Source organism: Lontra canadensis, unplaced genomic scaffold (genome assembly GCF_010015895.1).
Source record: "Lontra canadensis isolate GAN:19392208 unplaced genomic scaffold, GSC_riverotter_1.0 scaffold116, whole genome shotgun sequence".
Taxonomy (NCBI): Eukaryota; Metazoa; Chordata; class Mammalia; order Carnivora; family Mustelidae; genus Lontra; species Lontra canadensis.
Genome location: NW_022631110.1, coordinates 819,785 through 844,149, shown reverse-complemented (window position 1 = coordinate 844,149; position 24,365 = coordinate 819,785). Strand labels below are relative to the sequence as shown.

The 24,365-nt window shown below is 43.0% G+C and overlaps 2 protein-coding genes across 4 annotated transcripts in view; one reads left to right on the top strand and one right to left on the bottom strand.

The window, feature by feature from the left end:
- CTPS2 (CTP synthase 2) overlaps positions 1-24,365 on the top strand; it is a 96,053-nt gene that overhangs the window by 35,385 nt on the left and 36,303 nt on the right. For all 3 annotated transcript variants that reach the window (XM_032840748.1, XM_032840746.1, XM_032840747.1), the window contains exons 12-13: positions 489-551; positions 657-700. In XM_032840748.1, the coding sequence (XP_032696639.1) occupies positions 489-551; positions 657-700 (107 nt within the window). The remainder of the gene's footprint in view (positions 1-488; positions 552-656; positions 701-24,365) is intronic.
- Positions 12,035-16,262, bottom strand: S100G (S100 calcium binding protein G). The gene is made up of 3 exons (XM_032840749.1): positions 16,192-16,262; positions 15,651-15,794; positions 12,035-12,149 (listed from the first exon to the last, which is right to left on the bottom strand). The coding sequence occupies exons 2-3, from the start codon at positions 15,783-15,785 to the stop codon at positions 12,045-12,047; spliced, it is 240 nt and encodes a 79-aa protein (XP_032696640.1). The 5' UTR covers positions 15,786-15,794; positions 16,192-16,262; the 3' UTR covers positions 12,035-12,044.

Here is a 24,365-nt window from a genome sequence, read left to right as displayed (position 1 = left end):
TCCCGCAGTGACGTTATAGGCCTGTTCTGCGCCCGGCGCCTGGCGCCCACTTCCCGCCCCTTAGATCCCAGCCCGCTGGCCAGCCTCAGGCTGCCCTCTGAGAAGAGGGAGTGTCAAGTCTCCCTCCAGAGCTGGGGTGTCGGTACACCTCCTTGGGCGGAATCGGGTGCTCTGGGCCAGCCCTGCATCCCTCTCACATGCTTCGAGTTAGAGGAAAATTTGGGAGCAGTCAGATTTGCCTTTGGGACCTTGCCCTGTCTTTTCTTGCCCCTTTCTGACCTCGAATTCCTTCTTCTTCAAGTCTGGGTGGCCTCCTGCCTTTGCCACACATGTGAGTGCAGAGGGCACAGGAGCAAACCCGGCAGGCCGTCTTGCTCTGTCCGAGCCTGCGTTCTAGGTGAAGGAGGTGGGCAGGAAAGGAAAGAACAGGAAATAGGAAGTAATACACAAGGTGCTCATTTGCTTTATGTATATGCTTTTTCAAATAGGAGTGTGCCTCGGCATGCAGCTAGCAGTGATAGAGTTTGCAAGAAACTGCCTGAACTTGAGAGGTAGGCCTGCTACTTGCTAGTAACCTTTTATTAAAAAAATTCTTATTACTTAACATATTTTTCAGCAATACTGGTGAATTATTGACCTCATTTCTTCATCTTTAGATGCTGATTCCACAGAATTTGAGCCAAACGCCCGTGTTCCTGTGGTAAGTGGCTTATTCATCTTTCTGGGGTCGGTCATGGTCATTTTGTTTCTGGGTCTGGCCAAAACGCATAAAGGGATATTATTTTTATTATCATTATGTTGTCCTTACCACATCAGGATGTTTTAAGTTAGATATGATTTTATTATTATTATCACTACTGCTGCTATTATTTTTATATCAAATGGCTCTGCTCTCCATAGTCCCTCTTATCAGCTGTGCCTTGAAGAAACACAGTCCTGGACTGATTTCTTTTGGTGCTTCCCAGCTTTCACTGATTCTTTTTCCTATAAAATATTCAGCCCAAGTTCTTTGGCTAGGACTGAAGGCCACTGTGCTCTGTCACCTGCGGCTTTGCTACACTAGTCCCCCTTGTCCGTGGGGAAGATATGCCAAGACCCCCAGTGAATGCCTGACACAGGATGGTACGCAACCCTAATATATACTCTATTTTTTCCTCCCCCTCCACACCTATGGTAGAGCTTAATTCATAAATGAGGCACAATAAGATGAACAATAGCTAATAATAAAATAGGGCAGTTATAATTTTGTGCTGTAATAAAAGTTAGTGGAGTGTGGTCTCTCACCGTCTCTCAAAATGTCTTATTGTGCTGGGCTCCCCCTTCTTGTGCTGCTGTGGGCTGATCAAATGCCTGTGGTGAGACGAAGTGAGGGGACTAGCAGCTAGACTGACCCTCCGACAATATAAAACCATGGATAATGGGGACTACTGGAATTCAAGTCGAGGTGTCCCTGTCCCTCCCATGCATAGGGTTTATGTTTAGACAATCTGAACGGTGTTTTTCAATGTATCCTGATACTCCGTATACCTGAGATGGTCCCCATCCTTCGACCTCCCTCCCCCTGGAATCTCAATAAAACCAGTGAAGAATTTAAAAAGTCAACCAGACCTGATGACAGACAACTTCCTATTCATCCTGGGAAGCCTATCCTGACCTCTGGTCTTTCCTTGCCTCTGCCTTCTGTGCCTCGTGCCCATCTCTGTCAGACTGCACACCTCACCATTGTGATTGCTTTTTTTAAATTTATTTATTATTTATTTTGAGTAATGCCTACAAACCAACGTGGGGCTCAAACTCATGACCCCCAGATTAAGAGTTGCATGCTCTTCCTGCTGAGCCAGATGTGTCCTGTGATCGCTTTTTTTTTTTTTTTTAAGATTTTATTTATTTGAGAGAGAGAGTGAGAGAGAGAGAACATGTGCGTGTATGAGCATGAGCTGAGGGAGAGGGAGACGGAGAAGCAGACTCCCTGCTGAGCAGGGAGCCCGATATGGGGCACGATCCGGGACCCCGAGATCATGACCTGAGCCAAAGGCAGTTGCTTAACCCAGTGAGCCACCCAGGTACCCCCCCACCCCATGATCACTTTTTTTTTAAACATTGTTATTGAGAGATAATTACATACCATAAAATTTAGCCATTTGAAATGCATAATTCAATGGCCTTCAGCATATTCACAGATCTGTACAACCATCACCATAATCCATTTTGGACCATTCTCATTACCTCAAAAGAAATGTTACACCCCTTAGCTGACATCCCCAACCTACTGTCACCCCCAGCTCGAGATAGCCATTAATCTGTTTTGGGTCTCTATGGATTTGCCTGTTCTGGCATTTCATGTCTATGTGGCCTTTTGTGACTGACTCCTCTCGCTTAGTATAATGGTCTAGGTCTGTCTGTGTTACAGCATCTATCAGTACTTTGTTTCTTTTTATTGCTCAATAATATTCCATTAGATGAACACAACACATTTTAGCAATCTATCCATCCATTGATGACATTTGGGTTATTTCTACTTTTTGACTACTAGGAATAATGCTGCTGTGACCATTGGTATACAGGTTGTGGTGCAGACATGTTTTCATTTCATCTATGTACCCCTAGGAGTGAAATTGTAAGTCATATGGTGACAGTATATTTAAACTCATGAGGAACTGTCCCAATATAACAACTTTTCTTCCTGCCAGCACTGTACGAGGGTCCCGGTTTCTTCACCTCCTCATACTTGTTACTGTCTCTCTCTCTTTTTTTAAGATTTTGTTTTTAAGTAATCTCTACATTCCACATGGGGCTCGAACTTACAACCCCCGGGTTAATAGTTGTGTGCTCTACCGACCAAGCCAGCCGGATGCCCCATGATTATCTGTCTTTTGATTCTAGCCATCCCAGTTGGGCGTGAAGTTGTATCTCCTTGTGACTTTGATTTGCATTTCCACGAGGCCTGAGGATACGGAGCATCCTTGCACGTGCTTATTGGCCTCTTGTATATCATCTTTCCGGAAATGTCTATTCAGGTCCTTGGCCTGTTTTTAACCTGGGTTATTTGTCTTTGTATTATTAGGCTGTAAGAGTTCTTTATGTATTCTAAATACAAGTCCCTCATTAGATACACAGTTTGCACTATTGGCATTTTGGGCTGGATTATTCTTTGTGGTGGGGGCTATCTTGTGCCCTGTAGAATATTCAGGAACATCCTTGGCCTCTACCCACTAGATGTCAGTAGTACACTCTTCCCAAGCTCCAGTTGTGATGCTTAAAAATTCCAGCCAAACATCCTCTGGGGGCGCGGGCAAAATAGCCCCCACCCAGAACCACTGATTTTTAGAAATCCACTTCCGTTCCTCTCTTCTCCATCCTATTCCCTCCCTTCCTTTATGGAAGTCATTAATTCGATTTTTTAGTAGGTTTTCTTTCTTTCTTTCTTTCTTCCTTCCTTCCTTCCTTCCTTCCTTCCTTCCTTTTTTTTTAAAAATAGGTTATCTTTCCATTTAAAAAACATAAGTAAATCTATATGTCTACTTGTAACCTCCTCTCCTTCTTAGATAAATGATAGCATGCGCTACACATTTTTTTCTGTCTTGCTTTTTTAACTTAACATTATATGCTGGAGATCACTCCATGGAAGGATATAGAGATATTCTTCACTCTCTTTATAGCTTGCAATTCAGACCATAATGAACCATAACTTCCCAGCCAGATGGTACTTTTAAGTCCTATGCTCAGAAGACCTAATACCGGTGAAGAGTTCCTTATGAAGCTTTATTATAAACATATTTCCTGACTAATGGCTGAAATGGCTGTGCAGGCAAATCATCGGTTTTCTTTCCTAAGATAATACTTTGGGATAGGAAGTGATTTTCTTTTGGGGGGGAGCGTGTGTGCTAGGAAGGGATTTGACCAGTAGGTGCCACTGTTAGATAGCTTTGGCAAGGTTAATTCTTCACAGACTAGTCTTTGCGTTGTGCGTGCGTGTGTGTGTGTGTGTGTGTTTGTGTGTGTGTGACGGATATGTGTTTTCTTTTTAACAAATACATTGGCTAGCATGCTTGAAACACTGTGCCCCTTGCCTTTTGTGCAGATCACTCTCTGTCAGTACGCGGGCACCTTCCACATGCTTCTCTGCTGTATGCACCATTTACTTAACCAGTCTCATACTGATGAATGTTTAGGTCGTGTCCATTACTTGGCCACTGTAAATCATGTTGCAAATTAGTATCCGTGTACATATGTCCTTTCGGCCTGCGCGTGCACATTTCTATGGTATGCGTTCCTAGATGGGGAATTACTAAGTCTGGGGATCTGTGCATTTTGCATTTTGATAGCTTCTATACTCATAAGTGAGATGGGAACAATAAAACCTAATTGCTACTGAACATCTTTATGGCCTGCGATCAGTTTGTTGGAGAAAAATAGCCTTAAGAGGCAGCATTTGTGCTGATGGTGAGAAGTCCTATTAAGAAGAAAGGCTAAGGGAACAGAATCATCAGGCAGCAGATACCAGGAAGCCTGGGGAAATCACTTAAACTTGAGCAAATAACAATGACTTACAGTGGGTGATGGTCATTCTGGCCCTTCCAGCTAAAAAAGTAAATAATTTGGAAACTAGGAGACTCCTTTAGGGTGTATTTGCTGCTACAATCTGTTTCATAGGTGTGGAGAAGAAAAAATGATTTTTCTTCCTCCCTTCTAGGTTCTTGGCTGAGACCCCTCTGTCATAAAAGATTAACAGGAACAAAAACAAAGAAAGCTTAATAACCTGTATACCTCCTGTATACATAGGAGAAACCCAGGAAAACCGAGTGACTCCCCCAAGTGGCTCAAGCCACCATGTTAAATAACCTCTCCAGATAAAAACAAAAGATGATGTTGGGAGTGGGGAGCCAGTAACGGGGTGGGGGAGGTGAGTGGTTACCCGGCAGAACACAGGAAACAAGGGTATGATTGTGATGCAGATTGAAATCCATGCTTTTAACATTCATTTGACTTTCTAGAGATTTAGTCATCCTCTTCCTGGTACCCAGTGGGAGACACCCTTACAGATGGAGATTTCCCTTATACATGTAAATGTCTCTTCCAGCGCTAGAGACACGGACATCCGCGGGAGATATCTAAGAGGCGGTATCCCTTATGCACAGAAAAGGAAAAATACATTTTTCTCTAAGAGCGGAGGGAGACTCCAGACTACCAGGAAGAGAGTGAATAAAATTTATTTTATTGTCTTATTTCTTTGCTTAATCCACAAGCTGAAACAGAAGGCTCTGGGAATTTGCTGAATATTTAGGGTTCTACAGCAAGTCTGATTTTTTGGCTTGCTTCAGAGTAGGCTTACCAGCTTTCCGGACAAGGCTTACCAAGAACACAGCTGTGGGTGACTTGCATTCTGACTCTGTATCAGTCATGTGGCTGCTGCTGACACCCTTGACCTTGAATTTGGCTTCAGATTTCTCTAGTTCATGTGGAGGATAGTTCGCGGCATTGTGTACTTTATATTTAGAATATTTGGGGGTTTGGACACATACACAGGAAGGATGATCTCAATCCAATATTTAGGTATGTGGCTATGCTTAATGTTTAGCAGTTCTTTTCTGTTTATTGAAAACTGTAACTAAAAAACCCCTGAATTTCCATAAGATGCAACACTTAGAAAACAAAATCCGTGTCCCGCCTTTATCACATCAGTACACACATGTATACTTGGATAAAGGTATTGGTAAGGAAAAATGAGGAATTTGAAGCATTTTAAGCAGATGCAAATGGACATTCGAGATTGCGTTATTTGATACTATTTCAATTTTAGTTATCGTAGATATAACTTCTTTTATCCCTTTTTGATGCAGGGATTTTCAAAGTTGAAATTAATTTCACATTCGACAGTGGATTTGTGGCATAGTTACATCTAATTAAAAGTCGATTCAGGTGAAGGGTAATTTCTGTTATACATTAAGCATAATTAATGTATGACATTTTCTAGCTCTAGATGAAGCTGTTTGAAACATTTTTTCTTCCATGTTATTTTTCAACAACTTTGTACGGAAAGCAAATTACGAGGCATTAAAACAAACCCAGACAGCCACTCAGAGTAACCTTTCAGGTGACTTTTTGTTACTTTGAAGACTGCTTTGCATTTAGAACATTGAGTGAGCATCTCCCAACTAACAAAACAGTCTTTTATAAATTTTTTTCAAAGATCTTATTCATTTATTTGATACAGAGAGAGAGAGAGAGAGGGCGAGCGAGCGAGTGAGAGAGCAAGAGAGCGAATACAAGCAGGGGGAGTGGGAGAGGGAGAAGAAGGCCTCCCACCGCGCAGGGAGCCCTCCATCCCAGGTCCCTGGGGTCATGACCTGAGCCAAAGGCAGATGCTTAATGACTGAGCCACCCAGGCGTCCCACAAAACCATCTTATAGAAATCCTTTGGAGCTTTGGGCTAAAGAACTTTTCTTCCCATCAAAGTAGTTGTCAAGAAGATTGCTGTACTATGGCTAAAATAGCCTTTTATGGACCAGTTTCGGAGCCTAATAGTTATTTAATCCTGTCTCTATGGGGGCAGTAGGTTCAGAGTTGATATTAGGCTGTTAGCCATAGAAACTGCTTTCTATGTGAAGAAAGAACAACTCTACAGGCATGATGGCTGCCTTCTAATGGCTAGGGCATCTTCTCCACCCCCTCCCCCTCCTTATGCTTGCCTACTCTTTGGAAAGAGATGGCGTTTGCCGTGCTTAGAATGAGCCCCCATTAGCGAATCACAAGGGTAGTCTGTAATTTTAACAGTAAGTGACTAAATGAGTACTTCAAAGCTAATGTATTTGACGGCTTTTGTTCCTTGAGCTCAAAGGGAGATGCCTTAGGAATAGGTATTTCAACTACTTGAAAGATTTTTCTGCAGTAGAAATAACTGGATGCTAGTGGAAAGAGACTATTAAAAAGAAAAAAAGTCACTGTACATTTAGAGCTCATCCACTTAAGTACAGTTCCAAATATAGTGTATTCGGAACTGCTGTCCCAGCCCTGCTTGCAGTTCAGTTGGGGATTCGAACCATGCACCGGTGAAACGCATGACTATATGGGCAGGACGGGTGTTGTGGCCACATTAATGCTAACAGTGTCGTCCACTAGGACTTTCTGCTGTGCTAGAATGCTCTGTACCTGTGCCATCCAATATGATAGGCGCAAGCCACGTGGGTGCTGTGGAGCGATTGAAATGTTACTAGGGTGGCCAAGGGACTGAACTTGACATTTTACTTAATTTTAATTGATTTAAATGTCCATAACCGCCACGATATTGCCCAGCACAGGTAGACCCTTAGATACTTAAGAATCCAGAATCTGGAAAAGAATACTGTGGGTTAGAGTAAGAAGGGAAGGTTGGCAAAGGCTCGGAGACTTCACAGAGAGGAGAGGAGGCATTGGCTAGGTTGGAATGTCCACGATTTGCTCATAAAATACCTAGGGGCTTGGCTGAAGCAGGAGGCTTCTGTAGGGAAGTGGAAGGAAATAAGGGAGGCTGGTCCGGATTTGTGGGGATCCTTGAGTATCAGTGTCAAAATTGATCCTGAAGGCCCGAGGGAACCAATGAGATAATACCTGTCAACTGTGACATATTATGCAAATATCATACTCATTGCTGAAGACTTCTGAATAGAATGAGTGCTTTAGGCAGATTCAGCTGGCATGGGATCGAGAGAGATGAGAGGGAAGAAAGACTCTGGGCACAGCACTTGGTTGAGTCTTAAGGCAGCCTCAGTCTGCGATCTCAGGAGCTGGGTCAGAGTAGGAGTTAAGAGTAGAAAGATCTGGGGACATGTGGGTGGCTCAGTGAGTTAAAGCCTCTGCTTTCGGCTCAGGTCATGGTCTCAGGGTCCTGGGATCAAGCCCCGCATTGGGCTCTCTGCTCAGCAGGGAGCCTGCTTCCCTTCCTCTCTCTGTGCCTGCCTCTCTGCCTACTTGTGATCTGTCTGTGATATAAATAAGTAAAATCTTTAAAAAAAAAAAAAAGTAGAAAAATCTGCCTGGCAGAGCAGCTCTATGGAATGAATCAACAAGATTTAGTGACTAGATAGTCAAGAATCATTCATTCAGCAAATAGGGCTGGTACTGTTGATTCAAGAGGAAATTCAGGCAAATCTTGCTGGATGTGGGAGACGAGATGAATGTTGGAAAGTAGGCCAAGAATGCCAATGAAGTTGACATGTACATACTACACCCACATTACATACATCTCTCCATACGTTTTCGCCTTTCCTGAAGGTCCTCACATGATAATTTGTCCAAGTCAGTAAGTCTTAACTCAGGCAGAGAAGGTATCTCTCCCATGCGTGTCCTCTGCATTGCCACCATTTCTTTGAGGCCTTCACAGTTTGCCTCACTTGCCCTGGAGGCCTCCTGCCTAGCCCTAGCCTCCACTCTGTGACCACTCCCCACACCTTACAGCCTCTGTATTGGTGCCACCTCAACTTTTCGAAGCACAGTCATATCACTTTATGACTCCTACGCCTTTCTACTCCCTTTCTGACCTTGGTTTATCATGGCAACCAAGGACTTTCATGATCGGAAGCCAGTGTGCCCTCTATATCCCCTGTAGCTGGCTTTCCACCCAAACTATAGTATGTGTATTTCTGCGCTGCCTTGTACTTACCCATATATTTACTTGGGGTGTTTTCTCTCTCTCTCTTTTTAAAAAATATTTATTTAAGTACTCTTTATACCCAACATGGCGCTTAAACTCATGACCCAGAGATCAAGAGTCACATGTTCTTCTGACTGAGCCAGCCAGGTGCCCTGTGTTTTCTCTCTCTTATATAGCTCAGTGCCGCTCGTTCCCTGCAGGTTCCCCTCAAGGCTCTTCCTAATAATCCCAGTGGGAAATACTACTTTCACAATTAAGCCTTTTCCTGACCTGATCCCAGACTTGCCGACTTAGGATCTCAGAGGTCTAGTAACTTCTGTCTTTTATGGCATCTTGTGTAATGCCTTGCCCATAGTAGTTGCTTCATACATGGTGCAGTTGAAAGAGATAACACATATTTATACTTTGAGGGGCCAACCGAATGCCAGAATCTAGCCTAAAATGGAAAGCTAGCATGACCTAGATATTAGAACTCCGCAAACATCGGCAAACAAAAGATAAAACCCAAAACTATAGATTAATGTTGGTTATTGATAAAGATGTAAAAATCTTAAATTTTTAAAAAAGATTTTATTTGTTTCTTTAACAGAGAGGGAGAGAGAAAGCACAAGCAGGGGTGGACCAGCAGGCAGAGAGAGGAGGAAGCAGGCTCCCCGCTGAGCAGAGAGCCCAATGCGGGGCTTGATCCCAGGACCCTGGGATCGTGACCTGAGTTGAAGGCAGATGCTTAACCAGCTGAGCCACCCAGGCACCCCAAAGGTGTAAAAATCTTAAATAAAATATTAGAGTGCCTAATTTAATAGCATTAAGGAATACTAAATCATGACTGGATAGTGTGTTTGTCCTGGGGATTGAATCGATTGGCACATTATATTGATCAGACAAAAGAAAGAACCCCCATATCACCACAGATGCTCAGTGGCAATCTACAGAACCTAAACTCTCCTCAGTCTCATAACAAACTAGGAAGAGAAAGGAAGTTCTTTTTTTTTAAGATTTGTATTTATGTTTTGGATAGTCCTTGACTTTTACTTAAAAAGGATTTCTAGTTACTTCATAATTTTGGCAGGTTTCTCGTTCTTGAGAGAGATTATAGCATGATGTTCATGCACTTATTAAACTGAGATGGATATGAGAGACTATAAGAAATACTTTGGAATCAGAACCGGTATCTAAACCTGAGCTCCTCAATTACTAGCTATGTTGAAATCCTAAAATATTAATATTAAAAATATGTAATAATTTCAGTATTTATGTAAAACAATTTTTTGAAAGGGGAAATTTAAAAATTTTCTTTTCAGTTAAGGTACAATTTTAATTAGCTCGCTACCCATTCTTGCCCTAATTATTTAACTACATTTGTTCTCTACTGTTGAAAAAAATAAAACCTGCTACCTTTTTTACAACTTAAAAAAAAATGATTTGTATTTATGTATTTGAGAGAGAAAGAGCATGAATGGGAGAAGGAGCAGACGGAGAGGGACAACTAGACTCTGCTGAGCACGGAGCTCAATGTGGGGTTCTATCTCATGACCCTGAGATCATGACCTGAGCGGAAAACAAGAATTAGATTCTTAACCTGTGAGCCACCCAGGAGCCTGGAGAAGGGGACTTTTTTAAAAGATTTTATTTATTCATGAGAGAGAGGCAGAGGCAGAGGCAGAGGGAGAAGCAGGCTCCCCATGGAGCAGGGAGCCCGATGCAGGACTCGATCCCAGAACCCTGGGATCACAACCGGGGCTGAAGGCAAATGCTTAACAACTGAGCCACCCAGGCACCCTAGAAGGGGACGACTTCCTCTTCTTCTTCTTCCTTCTTCTTCTTCTTTTTGTAAGACTTTATTTATTTATTTGACACAGAGAGAGAGAGAGATCACAAGTAGTCAGAGAGGCAGGCAGAGAGAGGGGGAAGCAGGCTCCATGCTGAGCAGAGAGCCTGATGCGGGGCTCGATCCCACGACCCTGAGATCATGACCTGAGCCGAAGGCAGAGGCTTAACCCACTGAGCCATCCAGGCGCCCCTAGAAGGGGACTTCTTAAGTACGAGAAAGATTACCTTTTATAAACCAATATCAGACAGTAAACTCTATAGGGAAATAGTGGGGAATTCCTATTAAAATTAGAAATAAGTAAAAGATGTACACTATTGCGACCAATAAAGTTGTTAAAATGAGACCAACTAATGCTGTCTGGAGAGTGCAGATGGCGTTCTGCTGTTTGTAGATTTTTGAATCAATATGATCTTTCAGAGAATCAATAAGGTGGTCTCTTTCACAAACCATAAAAATACTCATACCCTCTGACCCACACATTTACTTCTTAGAAATTCTCCTAAGGAAATGTGGTATATTGACGGAGATATGAACAGGTACTCATTATACCATTATTTAGAAGAATCAGAAATGGCAACAATCGAAATGTCCCGCAATGGGGAAATAGTTAAGACTATTATGGGGTATCCCTTCTGTGGAGTATAATTAGTCATTAGAAATGTTTAAGGCTTTTGATGCAATAAGAATGCTCTTGTATCGAATTAGTATGATACCGAGTGCATTTAAACATTTCCTCGCTATGTATAAAAATTTCCTTCATTTCTTGGTGGTACTGTTAGAAGTTTTTGTTTTTGTTTTGTTAAATTCCTCTCCAACACTCCCCCTCCCTCCTTCCCCCAAGCTGGGCTCAGGAAGTAGAACTTGAGGGCTAGCTGTTTCTCACATCCTGAGAGTCCCAGCAGCACTGGATGCCAGAACTGGGAGGGCCCTATGTCTTCCTGTCCCTTATTTTACACATTACATGCCAGAACCAAGGCCACACCCTCACTGATGGAGCAGAACTGACTCTTGGTCCCGTGATGCTTCTACTCCCCAAGAGGGTCATTGATTCAAAAAGCACAGCGAGTGCTGGAGCTGACTTTAAAGACAAGTGCCTGTTTTTTGAAGCAATGTTCCTCACTAGTTGTTGACTAGAGTTGAAACGGGAAATGATGGGAGCACTGAGTGGCTGTGGAGGGAGAGCAGGAACAGGGCTATTTTGATGGAAGACTGGAATAAGGGCATTGGTTTGGCACATCAAAATTGTTTCTGAGCCTCTGACACTGTCTTTCCAGTCTTGGTGAAGATCATGGAACTATTCTCGGCCTTTCTTAAAAAAAAAAAAAAAAAAAAAGGTATAAAATTAAATGCATTAAGCTAAGGTTACTTTCAAATCTATTAAGCCATGGGGGTCAGTACTTGGCAAGGAGAGACAAGGAGAGTCTAAGAATTTCTTTATTAACAGTAATTGGACCTCAGTGCCAGATCGTTATAATTGCAAATAATTAAACAGAGACATTAGCGATTGTGTATAGAATGGAGCCACATCCCAGGCGCCCTTCTTCTGGTGCTTGGAATGATGATACATTATTTTGTTTTTTTCCTTCACTGGGATATCTTCTTCACCAACACCTGGAATTCTTCGAAACTAACTTCTCCATCTCCATTCTTGTCCAGTTCTTGAAAGAGGTCATCTAGGGTGCTGGGACCCTGGTTTTAGATGAGAAGGATAGGAAAGGGGAGAGGAGAGAAAATGAATCAGTTACTGCTACCCATTTTCTGAAATTAGAGATGCCGGGTCTCTGTTCCAACAAGGCAGCTGAGGTTTTGGTTACATGCCTTGATGGTTGGGGGTGGGAAGCCCAACTTGAGCTCCATGTCCCTGAACTGGCTACCTGGTTTTTCCTATATCACACATTTCTCTCTCTTTCTCTCTCTTTTAAAAGATTTCATTGATTTTGAGAGAGAGAGAGTGTGTGTGTGTCTGTGTGTGTGTGTGTGTGCATGGGCAAGTGGGGAGACAGACATAGGCTGAGGGAAGAGAGAGAATCTGAAGCAGGCTCTCCGCTGAGCACAGAGTTGTACGTGGGGTTGGATCCCAGGACCCTGAGATAGACCTGAGCCGAAATCAAGAGTCAGACGCCCAATAGACTGAGCCACCCAGGTGCCCCACACATTTATCATTTTAATATTGATAATGTGCATTTTAATATACAGTTGGCCCTTGAACAATGCAGGGGTTACAGGCATCCACCCTCCCCATGCAGTCAAAAATATGAGGATAACTTTTGCCTTCCCCCAAACATAATGACCAAAAGCCTACTGTTGACTAGAAGCCTTCCTGATGACATATACAGTAGATTAACACAGATTTTGTACATTATATGTATTAAATACTATATCTTACAATCAAGTAAGCTAGAGAAAAGTGTTACGATGGAAATCATAAGGAAGAAAAAGTACATTTATAGTACTGTAAAAAATCCACATAAAAGAGGACCCATGCAGGTCAAATCCACATTGTGTAAGTGTCAACTGTAATTTGTTTTCTGTGTAATCTTAAGTATTTTTCTTTATGCATCTAAAAAAGGAGAAGGAATCTGAGGGCTTCACTGGACTGCTGAGAAGCCCCTGGCCCACCAACAGTTGATGATTCTTGCCCCAAGATTTTCCTGGGACCTGGTTCTGTGAACCCAAGGCAGCATGGTACGATGGGCAATCTGTAGCCTGCTCAGTGCTCCCAACTACCCTGTGTGTGTGTGTGGGGGGGGGGTCCACTCTACACAGGAGGGAACTGTGCTCCGGGACAGCTGTCAGCTGGCCCCAGGGCCCACAGCTAGTAGACAGAGAGTTTGAGATTCAAACATGGACTCCAGAGCTCAAGCGCTTAACTAGAAACCATACCAGTTTTTCCCAAGTCCGTGTGTTGCAGCCCCTCTCTACACCCTGCCGGATGACAGGATCAGTGATTCTCACACTTTGGCGCTCAGCAGAGTCACCACATGGGCTTACTGACCTTAGGAAATACAGAGTGACAGGTCCCACTCCCAGAGGTTCTGGGTCACTAGACCTGGGGCGGGGTCTGAGACTCTGTATGCCCAGCAGGTTCCCAGGTGATGTTGATGATGCCGGACCAGGACCGGTGACACTTGGAGAACTACCTCTTGAGATGTTGCAAGAGATCCTGTTAGGCTTGACTCTGTTTTGGCTCTGCTGCACCTGCAGGGTCTTAAGCTGACTTAAATTTTGTCTCTGGCCTAAGACTCAAGTCTTAAAGCCGTTACAGCTCTGCCTTTCAGGTGAGAGTTTATCTGTGGCAAAATAGTATCTAGGAAACTCACTGAAATAACGATTTAGTTTCCAAGTCAGTTTGAACATTTTTTTTTTAACATTTAAAAAAAATTGTAATATTTACCATCTCAACTATTTTCAAACGAATGCACTTCGGTACTGTTGACATTGTTGTACAACTGATCTCCACATCGAGATATGTTTTAGCTCTTAGGATTCGTCTAAAGACATTTGTACTCTGCTGTGATCAGAAGACCAGACTAAGATAGTTACTCACTTTCCCTGAAGCATTTACGAGGTTCTAAACCATACATGGCATTGATGGAAAGAGTATAGCTTGGAAAACCTTAGTAATCCTTATGAAAATATAATCCAGTACATGATTCGGTAAGTAGATTTTTCAAAATTTACCATCAGTCTTCATACCTTTATTCAAACTATGAGTCATACCTTCTTTTTGTAGGAAATACATAAACCATAGTAAAATACAGAAAAATTCCCCAGTCTTACCTTTTAAAACAACTTGCTTGAGTAGATTGCCTAGGCTTTCCTGTCAGATTATTATTTTTCTTTCTTTTATTATGATTATTCCTTCCTATTATTATTTTTCTTCCTTTTGGAAAAATGTCAGAGTGTTTTTTAGAATCTAATCTTTCTCAGAAAACTTTGTCTTAATTTTTAATTAAAAAGTCTCTTTTTCTGGGGCTCCTGGCTGGCCCATTTGGTAGAGTACACGACTCTTGATCTCAGGGTTGTGAGTTCAAGTCCCATGTTGGGAATCGGGCTTACTTAAAAATAAGTAAATAAAATAAAAATCAGGCAATTTTTTTTTTAAGGTCTCCTTTTCTGCTAGTACCTTTAACTCTTTTTAACAGTTATTTTGTATTTTAACCATAAGCAAATGAGGAGACATTGGGTTATAATGTCATTGAATTCGGCCACTTTTCTGGGTACCAAAGCCAGAAACCTCAACAACTATAACGGGAAACCCCCTCACATATCATACTGGTCATACTGGCAGAAGGGACATTTCTGGTTAAAATCTGGGAAGCAAATGCTTTCTTCCGAAGTTATAGCTAAATAGTGACCATGTGGGATAAACAGTTGCTCAGTCACAACCATTTGGAAGATGGCTTTTTCTTGCGGAGGAGCGGAAGTGTATTGGAGCAAGGAGGGTCAGCCCGCCTCTCTCCTATTGCCTCAAGATGCACTTTGATTTGGACAACTCTGGGACGGTTTTGAGGAGAAACTGTCGGCTAAAGAGGTTTAATCCCTTCCTGGAAGTTGTTTAGAAATGCCTCGCTGCCTCATTAACACAGATTTAGGTGCTTAACACAAATTAACACAAATTTAAATGCTTTTGAAATATAAATGGCTGTCGCCAGATGGCAATTTGTCAGCGCAAAGTGGGTTTTCTCTATAGATCGCCTGGTGAATGTTGGTCTTCTTGACACATCCTACCTATAAGGATGAAGCATGTCAAGGCTAGCTAATATTATTTTGCACACCTCTTTGTTTTCCTAAAAGCCTGACTCGGAGGTGCTGAATCCAGGCGGAAGGCCTTAGTGTGTTGGGTTGGTGCCCTCTGGGTCTCCTAGGCCTAGCTTCATTAAAAGTGCCATCATTGCTTCCTTTTACTATGGCTGGTCATGGAGAGTTCTGTGCCCAGGCTGTGGGACATAGAAGGCTTGGCCCCCGCCTTCTAGGTCCTTGCCATCTGAGATGTGGCCTGCCACCAGGGAAGAAAACACACGTTCAAGGGCTCTTGGCCAAGGAATGCCCTTGCCTTGGCTGCTGTGTGCTGTGCCCCAGAAGAAGCATTCCTCCGCCTCTCCTGCGTCCTCTCCCCACCCTTCCCTCCTCCTCGTCGGAGGCCCCCAGTTCCCAGTTGCCGGGCTCTGCAGCGGGTGGTGCACTCACTTTCAGTAAACTGGGGAATTCTGTCTGAATCAGTAGCTTCAGCTCCTCCTTGGACAGCTGGTCTGGATCACCTTCTTTGGCTGCGTATTTTTCAAAAATGCTCTTCAGTTCCTCGGGAGACGTTTTGCTGCTCATCGCGGTGTCCTGTCGATTGGGAAAGAAATGAACTCACCAAAAAGCCGAAGAAGCAGAGTTTTGTCAGGATGATTTTGCCAGCAGTTTCACGCCTTTGGGCTCTTTCCTTGGCGTCGTAAAAATAATCATCTTAGTATGTTAAATGTCTGACCTTAAGAGTCCATCTGTGAGGAGATAGTCCCTTGAGCCAAACCCTTTTGTTAATAAATGTGACATTCTGCACTTTTTATGCACCTGGTCTGTGCTCTGTAGGCTGTGGTCTGCAAGAAAGCTGACCACAGCTTTTAGCTCCTAAATTACTGGTAATATCTTTAGATGGCACAAACCCTCTTTTTCTCCTATTATCTTTCACACCATTCTAGAAGGAAGCAGAAGGAGCAGGAGGTTGTACTAACATCACACTTACCTGGTTGCCCAGTTGAGAGGCAGCTAGAAAAACCAAGAAGTAGGAGTGTGAAGCATTGAGTGGAATGGTGACTTTTATAGTCTTCACAGACACACCACCCTGATTATGAAATTTTCCTTTTGTTTGCCATTTAAGGGTAATTATTAATGATTTTTGAAACCCAAGCTTAAGACTGCATGAACCTCATAATTAAGGGCAAGAGCCAATAAATGGCCACTTTAACTGTTGCTTAATGGTTCAGAGTCCCAAGAGTAAACTTGGATTTTTTTTCCCCTTACATTGTATTTTCCCTCCAATGTGGCAATATGATATTTGCTCACTATTTACATTTCAGAAAGCTTGACTATGGAGGGTTGGTTATTTTTCAGTTTAGTGCTTATTTAGGCTTGAAACAATAATTTTCTTCACATCCAGAAAAAAAAATTGCTGTAATGGATGGTCAATACCGTATAGTTTAAGAAGTTGCAGTACAGCGGGTGCCTGGGTGGCTCAGTCATTAAGCATCTGCCTTCGGCTCAGGTCATGATCGCAGGGTCCTGGAATTGAGCCCCGTGTCGTTGTCGTCGGGTTCCCTGCTCTGCAGGAAGTCTGCTTCTCCCTCTCCCACTCCCCCTGCTTGTGTTCCCTCTCTTGCTGTGTCTCTCTGTCAAATAAATAAAATCTTTATAAATAAATGAATAAAAATAAATTGCAGTACGGCCGTTGAAGTCCCTCTGATGTTTTGTGCAGATTAGGTGCTTAAATATTTGAATAATTGAATGAATGAACAGAAGTATCAATGAGAAGCAGGCTTAATAAGTGGGGAGAAGATATACAATAATTTTTGGTTTTATTTAGCAAAGCAAGTTTACCAAGTAGCATAGTAATTTTTCAGCTTTTCCAGTATTTGTTATTCCCATATCTGCTTTTTATTTCTCATTACCCCTTTCCTTACCACATATATGTATGTATATATTTTTTATTGAGGTATAGTTGACACACGATTTTGTATTAGTTTCAGGTGTACAATTCCCCTCCCCCCCCAATATATTTTGCTAATCATTCTAAAAACTTGTGAAAGTGCTTGACTTACTTTTATTTGGCTGGAAATACTTCAAACTTGAGGAACTGCCAGGACTTAAAGGTGGAGACTAAATTTATTTCTACTGGAAAGAGTTCCATGGAAGAACAAGGACATTTCCAGGGGACATTAATCTAATACTGATGTAACTCACAGTAAAGGTTTCCAGATTGACCTTAAGTGCTCTTATCAGTTTTTTAAATACTTGCATGCTTCCACACTTGTATAATTTTCTCTGACCCTTCATTATATCGTGTATAAATTGAGCGTTGTACTATTGGACTATATTTTCCTCTGGCACTTTTCAGTTCTCATCTTCTAGGGCCTTATTTACGTTGGAGAACAGATGTGAAATCTTACAGTTTCTTAAAAACTTCCCACCAGTCTTGAACATTTATCATTCCATGTGCCTTCAGTGTCCTTGTATAAGTTATTCTTTTTTTTTTTTTAAAGATTTTATTTATGTATTTGACAGAGATCACAAGCAGTCAGAGAGGCAGGCAGAGAGAGAGGAGGAAGCAGGCTCCCTGCCGAGCAGAGAGCCCGATGCGGGACTCGATCCCAGGACCCTGGGATCATGACCTGAGCCGAAGGCAGAGGGTGAACCCACTGAGCTACCCAGGCGCCCTTGTATAAGTTATTCTTGCTTTTATTACAGATTCTGTGACTTTGGTATTCACCAGTATTGAGTATATATGAACTCACTTCTTGGAGTAAAGATAAACGTTTTGGGTTTAGCTGTAAGATTCTATGCAAAAAGATTCTGATTTTGGCAGTGAATTTTAATCAAGATTTTAGAGAATTTCTAGTGTTTTTATACTTATGCTCTGTTTCACTGGGGAGGAAGTCCGCTTTTGTTGAACAACCATAGCAAAAAATATCTTTTTCTTCTAACACCTTTTAAAAAAATCTCCAATCTACAGAAAACTTGGAGTAGTCGGTGAATACCAACCTGCCTTTTGCCAAGATTCATTTGAGAGTCAGTTGCCGACTGACTTTCCCCCTAAATACCTTAGCCTCTTATCTCCTAAGGACAAGGACATTCTTCTATACAAGCACAGTGCCATTATCACAGACCAAAATCAAATCGCTCCAAATGTGGAAATAGCATCTTAAGTCATCTGTTCTCTCAAATTACCACCTGTGAGCTAAACTCAACATGGCAGTTGTTATATTTTCTTAAGTCTATATTGAAGAAATGGTTTTAATAACTATATAATATATAACTAATTTTAATAACTATATTATAGGACAGATATATGTTATGTATAACACATGGCATATATTGTATATATGGGGTGTGTGTGTGTATGTGTGTGTATGGTATTAAGTCAAAGAAAAACATTTGGGATAGTTTTGGTTAATAGTCTTTCAGGGTCCATATCTATAGTTTCAAGGGAGGACCTCTGATTAAAAGAGGCCTAGTGCTGGGGCACCTGGCTGACTCAGTCAGTAGAGCAAGCAACTTTTCATCTCAGGGTTGTAAGTTCGAGCCCCCTGTTGGGTGTAGAGATTACTTAAAGGAAAATCTTTTTTTTTTTTTTTAAGATTTATTTATTTGACAGACAGAGATCACAAGTAGGCAGAGAGGCAGGCAGAGAGAGAGAGGAGGAAGCAGGCTTCCAGCTGAGCAGAGAGCCCGATGTGGGGTTCCATCCCAGGACCCTGGGATCATGACCTGGGCCAAAGGCAGAGGCTTTAACCCACTGAGCCACCCAGGCGCCCCAAAGGAAAATCTTTTAAAAAAATAAAAAATAAGGGGTGCCTGGGTGGCTCAGTGGGTTACGCCTCGGCCTTCGGCTCAGGTCATGACCTCAGGGTCCTGGGATCAAGTCCCTCATTGGACTCTCTGCTCAGCAGGGAGCCTGCTTCCTCCCTCTCTCTCCGCCTGCCTCTCTGCGTACCTGTGGTCTCTGTCCGTCAAAGAAATAAATATAATCTTTAAAAATAAATAAATAAAAATGAAAAATAAGAGATGTCCAGTGCTATTTGTTGTCAGAACTTACGCTTGTTGTAAGCACTAACAGAACTTGAAAAACAACCCAAGGGTTTCAAATTTCTACTTGCTAACCTCTGCCAGGCACATCTCTCATCTCTTATGTTTCTCTTTACCTATGAGCTCAAGTGTGAGGGTAAACCTGCAGTGGGAAGTCCACCAATAGATATTCTCATGAAACATTAACTAAAAATATATGGAGACAGGCAATAAACACAGGGTGTGTTCAAGAGAGAGCATTTTGAAACTAGAGAAGAGGGGAAAATGCCAGGCACAAGGTTGGTCATGGAAAAATGGAGAAGCAAAGGTTATTTATCTCCTCACCATTCAATTGCTTGATCTTTGGACAGCCTTCAGTTTTTCCTAGGGAAGCCAAGAGTAACTTATTTGCAAAGCTCTGGTATCACAGGCTTCCATAGCTCCCATAGCTGTGTTACTCGATTCCAAGTCTGCTGCCAGCAGTGCCTCGAAAAACTCCTTTGGAAGGGGTCGTTGTCAGGCCCTGCAAAACGAAATGGGCAGGCAATGCTCTCCTGGGTTCATGTTGTCTTCAATCCTGAGGTTTAAGAAAGAGCCTGACCACTAAAGCACAGCTATCCCTAAATGCTGTGTGACATCTTCCCCTTGCCTGCCTACTCTGTGCCCTACCACCAAGTTCACCTTCTTCAAATCGAGGGCTGGCTCTTCCAGCTCTTCCAGAAAATACATCCGTATGTATGGGCATGCCGAGTGCCTTCACCATGGTGGATTCCACCATCCCGCTGCTGGTGATGAGGCAGGCTGGGGGGACAGGGCAGTAAAGGTCCTGTAGCAGGTGAGGGGCTCAGCGGTGCCCATGCCTCAGAGCGGGGCACTGTTCCTCCCCCCCGCGATGCTCACATGAACTGCCTGCTGCTCTGGACAGTCCGCGGCATCCCCAAGACCCCATGCATTGCTCTTTGACTGCCCACCAGCCCTGTAGTCGGCTCTGTTGGTTTCTGATACAAGTCCAGGGAGATTTAATGATGGGAGCACTTGACTGGACCCTGACATCGTGTTGAACTCTGATAGAGACAGAGAAGAAGATCCAGTCCCTGTGCTCGATGAGCCGACCCTGTAGCCAGTGAGAGGAGGCACGTAAAGGAAATGACAGAGGGGGTTAAGGTTGTAAACAGTGAAGGACTATATTAGTTTCCTGTGGCTTCTATAACAAATTACCACAAACTTAGTGGCTTAAAACAAACCATTTTTTTTTCCTTACAGTCCTGGAACTCAGAAATATAAAGGAGGTAGGCAGGGCTACCGTTCCTTCCAGAAGCTTTAGGGGAGAACCTGTTTCTTTGCCTTTTCCAGATTCTGGAGGCTGCCTGCCTACGGCCCCTTCCTCCATCTTCAAAGCCAGGAGGGTGCATCTTCCAAGCTCTCTCTCTCTTTTCTCTCCGACCACCACTTTGTCTTCTGTCTCCTTCTCTGACTCGGATTCTCCTGCTTCTGTCTTATAAAGACCCAGTGGTTGAAGGGGCACCTGGGTGGCTCAGTTGGTTAAGTGTCTGACTCTTGATTTCAACTCAGGTCATGATCAGGCTTTGTGCTCAGGGCAGAGTCCGCTTGAGATTCTCTCTCTCTCTCTCCCTCTGCCCCTCCCCATGCTCATGCACTCACTGACTCTCTCTCAAATAAATAAATAAATCTTAAAAGCAAAATTAAAATAAGGACCCTGTGGTTACATTGGGCCCACCCAGATAACCCAGGACAGCCTTCACATCTCGAGAGCCTTAATTTACTCATGTCTGCAAAATCTCTTTTGCCATGTAAGGTTACCTGTTCACCGATTCCATGGGCTAGGGTGTGGACCTCATCATGCAGCCTAATTCAACCTGAGCTCATAACATATAGGTGATTTATTTGGTAGGGTGAGCGTAATAGCACAGTGTTCATTAGGGATCAGTAAGGAGAACGAGAGGGTACCCTGAAAGCATGGGCCCATTGGGAATGGTGGGGAGAAGGCATTTTAAGAAACGTAGTGAAGAGATGATGTATATGGAAGAGGGGTTGTGGGGAGGCGAGCAGAGGAGCCGTCAGCAACGGACCTGTCTGGCCAAGGTGGAAACCACAGGTTAGAACTCATGAGGTGAGCACAGCCAGACTGGGTTCCTGAATGAGGTGGAACCTGAGTGCCACAGCGGAAGGGTGTTAATTTGATCTGCGGTAGTGGAGGCTACCGGAGCTCGCAGTGTAACACAGAACGAGTTCCTACTTTAAGAACATCAGCTGGGCATTTTAGAGAGATTATACTAAGTCAGTGGCTACCCCACTGAATACTAACCAGGATATAATGATTTTCATTTTGGAAATCTTCACTAATTTGATAGGTTAAAAAATGACACTTTGTTTGAATTTCTTGTTTGATTACCATTGAAATGGCAAGTTTTGTATACTTTTATATACAATATAAATATATTTGTAATAAAATATAATTATAATTATATATGTTATATATATGTCATAAAAAAAGAACAAAAAAAAGTTCATACTTTGTGCGCAACTTGAATATGACTCATTAATAATCGACATCAGAAGCAGGCTTGAAAAAAAAAATGACCAGAAAAAACTAATGGACAGGAGGAAAGGAATGGGTTGGGAAAATCCTTGTAAAGAGTACTTGAGGAGGGGCGCCTGGGTGGCTCAGTGGGTTAAAGCCTCTGCCTTCAGCTCAGGTCATGATCCCAGGGTCCTGGGATCGAGCCCCACATCGGGCTCTCTGCTCAGCAGGGAGCCTGCTTCCTCCTCTCTCTCTGCCTGCCTCTCTGCCTACTTGTGATCTCTGTCTGTCAAATAAATAAATAAAATCTTTAAAAAAAAAAAAAGAGTACTTGAGGAATATACTAGATATATACCAGAGGAATATACTAGAAAGTCTGAGAAAAATTACTGTGTGTTGCCTAAGAGCCTGGAAGCAGACTGCTGTGGGGGGTGGGGGGTGGGTAGGCTCCTTCAGTGTCCCCAGATGTCCAAAGGCAAGGGACAGGAGGGAAGCTGACCTACTCCACACACTGGAATTTCATCTTTGATAAGAGAAACTAACTTCCCTAGACTTTGTCGTTAAGACATGTGGGATGCATGAACCCTGTCTTGAACCCATTACACTCTTATCGTGGGCTGCAGAAACTTCAGTAACGGTTAATTAGTGCTGTCTTTATCCTTATGTGGTGGTTTTACATCTAAAGCTTTATCACCACCAGCATTCGTTACTTATTGATTCTTTTTTATTTTTCTTATGCTGTATGGCTGGCTCAGTTCCAAGGAAGGACAGACCTGTGGTGGGGTTCGGACAACAGCCAAGGCAAAATCAGAGCAGGCCAAGGCAATCCTTTTGCAATGGAAGAGGCATTTTCCTCCTAGATGCAAATCTGGGAGATTTTGGAAATGTCAGGATTTAAACTAAAGCACATTTGAGGGGTTTTTGTTTTTAAGATTTTATTTATTTATTTATTTGAGCGAGAGAATGAGCAGGGGTGGGGAGGAGCAGAGGGAGAGGGAGAAGCAGACTCCCCGCTGAGCAGGAAGCCCAATTTGGGGCTTGATCCCAGGACCCTGGGATCATGACCTGAGCCAGACCATGACCTAAGGCAGACGCTTAACCTCCTGAGCCACCCAGGTGCCCCAAGGGTTTTTTTTTTTTAAACTATCCCAGTCATGATAAAGGATATGTTTTGAAATCGATGTCTCTCAGGCTTTTCATGGAAGGGATATGAGGCACAAAGATATTTTCCCTGATGTCGTCGCTGAATCAGGTTGCTTATAACCCAAGAGGTAGTCATGCATGGGAGGTACCTGTTACTGAAGGCAGGTGGCAGGGCCTGGCTCAGCCAGAAACGCACTGTGTCCTCTACCTTCCGCAGTCTTCCCCTTCCAGTGTGTTTGGATTCCACCAGCCTGTGCCTGGCCTGTAGGTTCTTTGACTGAGGGTCCGACGAGCATCGCTGGATGAGGCCTGCTCAGCCAGACCAGAGAGAACAGCAAGTCTCCTGCCAGTTCTCGCTCTGCTTTTTGCCTTTCACTGACATTCGGGGTCATCATTTGCCATTAGAAAGCTACTTGCCTCTGCTCCCCCATCTTTTCTCTAACATTTTCTTTGCTTTCTCCAGTGGTTTCTGTGCTAATACGTTTTAATCAGAAGATCACCGTGGCTACTATTCCTTGGGATTTCTTTCTGTGTTGTCATTTCCGGAGAAGGTTATAGTTATTGCTTCTGAAAACAGCAGGGATAATGTGAACTAATACCCTTGTGGAAGTTCGAAATAATATATTTCACTGCTTGGGCTTTAAATTTGTATTTTCATTAAAATAATGCTATGTACAAAGTTTACAAAGCCAATGTGTTCCAACAGGTGTATAATGAAAATATTTAGTAATCTGCACACCCTCTCTGCCACCGTTAAGTCTTCCAGCTGTTTCTCCTGATATTTACCTCCATGTTTTATTATTTTTATGCATATATATAAACTGTATCCCCAACATGGGGCTCAAATGCAAGACCCCAAGATCAAGAGTCACGTGTTCTGCTGACTGAGCCAGGCAGATGCCCACTACCTCCATGTGTTTAAATAATATTCTCATATCGCTTTCTCAGAGATTTCCAGATTTCCATTTATGTTAGAGGAGTATTTAACACCCTCAGGCTGTCCCTGTGCCCAGTGCATTTTTCTTTTGGAAATATGTTCTAGTCCTGTGTTTGTCAAGTTCATCTCAAGTACGCAGTAAGGCAGGTTTCCTGTCCGCAGGTGGGTCATTTGAGTTTTCTTAGTGGTTAATAGCAAAACATTTCTTGAAGACCAAGCATGCCAATAACTATACAAACTACGTTCAGAGACTCTTCCTGGGCAGAAGAGTCCAACGCAGGAAGTAAGGGTGGTTTGAGCGCTCACAGAACTAATAAGAAACCAGGGGGGAGTTTATCGCTGTGCTCTTCCTACATGGTTCAGGTTGTCTTAAACATAAGCGAAAGTTGAGGCTGTGGTGGGTAATGCAGTCTTATCTGACCTTTCCTAGAAAATGCTTAAGGGGCTGGGCATTTATAAGCAGCTTAGCTTTGAGAACTGGAAGCTGATGCCCTCTCTCACCTCCCTCCAGCAATAC